The following is a 4,966-nucleotide window of genomic DNA, read 5'->3' as shown; positions in this document are numbered from 1 at the left end:
TCCTTAAAATTACCAATACCGAATAAAATAAATTCGAATAATTAAAATTAATGAAAAATTTTGATATAGAACAAATTTATAATTTCGTAGTTTTGAAACTCTCGGATTTTCACAGTTTTCCTTCAATTATCAGCATCCCGTTGACTATTTTTTGACTTATGTTATTGGCCTTTATTCCTGGGGGAAGGCGATATTCGAATTTTACATCATTCGACACGGTTTTTGCTGTAATCTATAAAAAAAAAAATGTACTGATTTATGTATGATTTCATAATTTGACTATATTTACACGCTCACTTACCACCAACCATCCTCCATCAGTACTAACATTAACATTTTCTTTGGGGAATTCGCTGATATCCATAAGAACAGAAAAGCTCTTAACTCTAAAATTAGCTTCTATCGAAGATGACATTTTTTTCGTTCGACTTAAGTAATCTTCTTTTTTGAACAATTAAGTTTTTTTATATTTATTCTCAAGAATTAAAATTCAATTACTTGCAACCGAACAATATAATGTTGCAATTTGTTTTTTTTATTACAAAAGAACAAAACGTAACAATTAAAATCACTAACAAGGGGAACACGGGAGGTTGTCATCACCGATTTCGACGAAATTTTGTAAACGTATAGTATTTATTCTTTAACTCTGCCAAAGCCGCAGGACCCACTCACTATTCAGGCATTCTCGAGAAAATCACGATTATTAATTCCCATGCAAAAGGTATTCGTTTATGGCGTAGCGTGATTATTTAAAACATTGCAAGAAGAGTGTTAATATGTGGGTTTAAGTTCTGTATGAGAATTCTTTTTTACATTTATAATTCGGATTAATTTGCAGTCTTGCTTCAGACCTGTAAATTAATCCGAAAATAAGGATCGCAAGACTCAAAATACATGCATAAATTGTAATTAACTGATATGTCGAGAACATTCATTTTATATGCAAAATAGAATGCAACGAATTACACAACAAATAATCTCGCCAAGATGAACTAAAAATGTATTTTCCTATTTAATATTCTTAAATTACTAATTTGCTACTATTTCAAAAAACTTATCAAACTACAATTAAGTACTGTAATTTGAAAGTTGACTAATAGATTTCTATAACCAATATGTAAACATTGATTTGTAAACCAATATATATACATTGAAGCAAAAATAATATAGTATATATTTGTAAATAGATATGTAGCAAGTCAAATTTTTGTAGCCCAAAAAGTAGTCAATGCATCAAATGTTTTTTTACGCCAAACTAAAAAAAGGGTAATCAAATTTGGCCTAAAATAGCCGAAATAAAATTAAGAAAACCTGAATTTTTTTTGTAGAAAATAATTGGCAAAATTGGCTTCTGTAATTTTAGTAATATTTCACTGTTATTATCTATCAGGAAATATTTATATCGCCGTTCAATTCACAAAGTAGTTCAAAATATTCACAGAATATCATAGAATTAAGTCTAATGCAAAATGTTCGGTTTTCTGCGTAGTTTCTTCTACAAACTTGTATTTTCTAATTTATTTTTGTCAAGTAGTATTATAAAATCTTGGAATAATAACATAAGAAAATGCCACCTTTAGAATATCCAGCTATATCTTATTAAAAGTAAAGCCTATCAGTAGCGTGCAGTCCAAGGAAGCTGTGGAAGCGCCGCTTCTCTTGTATTTTCTAAAATATTGTGCGATTATTTTCATAAACAAGTTCTTATATCTTTGTTTCATGTCAATGTATCTATTTTAGAATTAAAATAAATAAACTGTTTATTATTTGTTTAATTTACAGCTTATCACTTTAGATTACCCTGTATAGGCTAACTCCCTGGGTGACCTTAGTCCTGTATAGAATCTGGATTTCATACAAGACTTAGAATTTTTCGGAAGGTGGTCTGTTCGGATATGTTGGACCCCATCACTCACTACCCGGCCGTTTCATTGTGGGCCTAGCCAAACACATAATGGGCCTGCTAAAAGAGGCCCTCTTAGTGCTTACAGTGCGGAAAGACTTTAAAAAATACCTGTACATTCCATAATCGAACTTGGATGAACACACTGACGTCGTGAGTGATACTTTAAGGTCAGCTTAATATTGAATTATAATAGTAATAAATTTTATTATATTTATTTTGTAAGATATTCAAGTTAGTTCAGCTGTTTACATTACTTTGTAAAATTTTTAAAAAATTCTTCGTTAAATTCCCATGTAACTAATATCTGGAGATTCCAAATAATTAAAAATAGTTCCATAACTGCGAAATTAATCCCGAGAGAAAAGCTCCACAACGCTACAAGTTAGAAAAAAAATGTATTGTCATTCTAACACAGGAATAACACCACATAAGGTACCGGTACATAGCTTAACACTGAATTATTTAAATAGTTTATATAATTACAGTAATTTGGAAAAAAAAAAAAAAAAATAATAATATTAATAAATCTCGAAACGTTTGACAAAAAATTTAAGAATTAAACAACCATTCCAACAATTGTTTCGACCAATATTATTAATTAATAATAATATTGTTTCTTTAATTATTAAAGAAATAATACTCATCGACAACATTGAAGATAGTTTTAGATATTCTAAGAGTTATGCATTTAATTCTGCTTTAAAACATTAATAATCCAGTGTAAGTTCTACAAACGTAGTTATATTTGATTAAGAAATTGGAATTCATCACTCAGTTCGAATTTTTAATAAAAAATAATTACAGTTTCTTCAGTTCAAGGCGAACAACTGCGATCTGTCCAGCCATATGAACGATTGACACAGAAGATATGGAGATAATCATTACGAAACAACATGCAGAAAACATGATGTAGACTTGAAAAACGAAGATATATAATATGAAAATTGGTATAGTTACAGGAATGGTGTTGTAAAGGTATTCATTTAGAATTTATTAACACTAGAGTCGTCGTTGCTATACTTCGAAAGAATATTCTTGTGCCCGGGAGCACACCTTCATTGGAAGCATCCGACGTGGGACCCGGGGACAAGTTCATGACACATTGGTACAGATACATGATTGATATTAAAAGTTCAATTTTTATAGTGTGAGTTAAGATGAATGAAACTCGACAAGTGATGTTAGTCACTTGTGGAGTTGCATTCTTTCCAACTCTTGGTGGAACCCTGAAACAGCCATCTCCACGTGGGTTATTCGTCTGGAAATGACGAAGGGCAGCAAGCGAAGGACTGCTTGTTTCCTTTAAATTGAATAATAAGGAATGAAGACATACCAATAAAAGCAAAAATTACAAAAGTAATTAAAGTTAGGAGAATTAAGTATTTAACATTGGTATAAATCGCTTTAAATTTTGTCAAAGTATTAATTCCTTTGTTCCAATCCTGATCGTGAATTTCAATTTACCCTATTTAGCTTTATGGCAACATATTCGTGTTATGGAGGCTTTTTTAAAAACTCTTTTCTCCCTGTGGGCACTAAGAGGGCCTCTTTTTAGTAAGCCCATTATGGGTTCGGCCAGGCCCACCGGGTGGTGAGGGACGAGGCCCGACTTATCCGGACGGACCACCTCCGAAAAATTCCTAGGGATTTCTCGATCCGTCCGGATTCGATCTCGGGTCCCCCAGAGCGGTAGGCTGCTACCTTAACCGCGGCTGTCGCTTTTAGACCTCTGTGATCTTATACCATTACAGTAGTACTAATTGGACTGAAATTTTAAAAAATTGTAGACCTATAAATTCCCACTGTTTTCCGTCTGTCTTTCCTTAGTTTCAAGGAGTTAGATAAATGAAAGACGAGACCAGATATGGAAACCTTAACGATTAACTACATACGAACTTCCGATGCAAACCGGAAGTCATGTTATTTCGATTCAAAAATCCACCTCGAAAAATGTTAAAGATAACCGGCACGACTATTGTTAAAGGAAAAGTATGATGTACAGGGGCAAAGACTACTAATTTCAGGTGGAAAGCATATATTTTAAATTAAATTAAAATTATTAAAAATTGCAGCCAGGCATTGTGACATGTTACAATAATTGTTTTATCAAGGAAATTTATTCACTGTAGAGTATGCTTCCTCTTGAACTCTCCTTCCATTAATAAGGAGTGTTTTCTTTCTACTCACATAACTGCCTAAGATGCCTAAGATGTGATGTTCTTGTTCTCTCATGACCTGCTAGATCACTAACTTGTCTCCGTTTGAGTATATTTGGAACATGATTAGGAGCTGATGTCAGTTTTCTTCCAATTCTACACTTACAAGTGCCCCAGTTGCAGTTTGACTGACAAAGCTCAGAATAACATCTTCGGAATCAAGTACAATTTTATGAAATAATGCATAAGAGAATAAAAACCTGCATTCAATCACATGGAGACTACAATCAATTCTAATTAAATATTGCACAATATCTTTCCTACATAAATTTGCACATCACAGTGAAACGTTATTATTTGCATAAGTATTCTATGTAAATTCCTAAAACTCCAATACAAATGGTTCATTTTTTAAAAGTATCATTTATAATAAACACCCACTTTCAATTTTCATTATCATAATGTATTTCAATGAGAATATTTTACATTAATTAATTTAGTTTTCACAATCAATGTATTCATGGAGATGTTTTCATTCATATTATTAGAATCACAAAAATTATTCTTAAGTACAGAATGACATCTCTCCAGCCGTCAGTTAAAAATGAAGTGAATTGGTTCATTTTCCTTTGCAATTTTGTTTTCCTATATTTAACTTATTGAATGACTTCTCCCAAATTTATATTATTATTATTATTATCTATATATAGTCGACCCCCCTATAAGATCATTGATTTTTCCGTTTTATCTGAATTACATGTTGTACGAGTCACTTAGATTTTACAAATATGTGAGCCGTTCACAGCCCGGCACACGTATTTGTAAAATCTAAGTGACTCGTACAACATGTAATTCAGATAAAACGGAAAAATCAATGATCTTATAGGGGGATCGACTGTAA

General features: G+C 31.8%; 1 protein-coding gene across 1 annotated transcript; it reads right to left on the bottom strand.

The window, feature by feature from the left end:
- Positions 1–25: 25 nt before the first annotated feature.
- On the bottom strand, positions 26–554 carry LOC111632646 (heat shock protein beta-3-like). Its single transcript, XM_023377144.1, has 2 exons — positions 302–554; positions 26–232 (listed from the first exon to the last, which is right to left on the bottom strand). The coding sequence occupies exons 1-2, from the start codon at positions 413–415 to the stop codon at positions 110–112; spliced, it is 237 nt and encodes a 78-aa protein (XP_023232912.1). The 5' UTR covers positions 416–554; the 3' UTR covers positions 26–109.
- Between the last annotated feature and the right edge of the window lie 4,412 nt (positions 555–4,966).

Source organism: Centruroides sculpturatus, unplaced genomic scaffold (genome assembly GCF_000671375.1).
Source record: "Centruroides sculpturatus isolate CEXI.00-Female unplaced genomic scaffold, Cexi_2.0 scaffold119, whole genome shotgun sequence".
Classification (NCBI taxonomy): Eukaryota; Metazoa; Arthropoda; class Arachnida; order Scorpiones; family Buthidae; genus Centruroides; species Centruroides sculpturatus.
The sequence above is the reverse complement of the archived record's forward strand: the minus strand, read 5'-3'. Positions and strand labels throughout refer to the sequence as shown.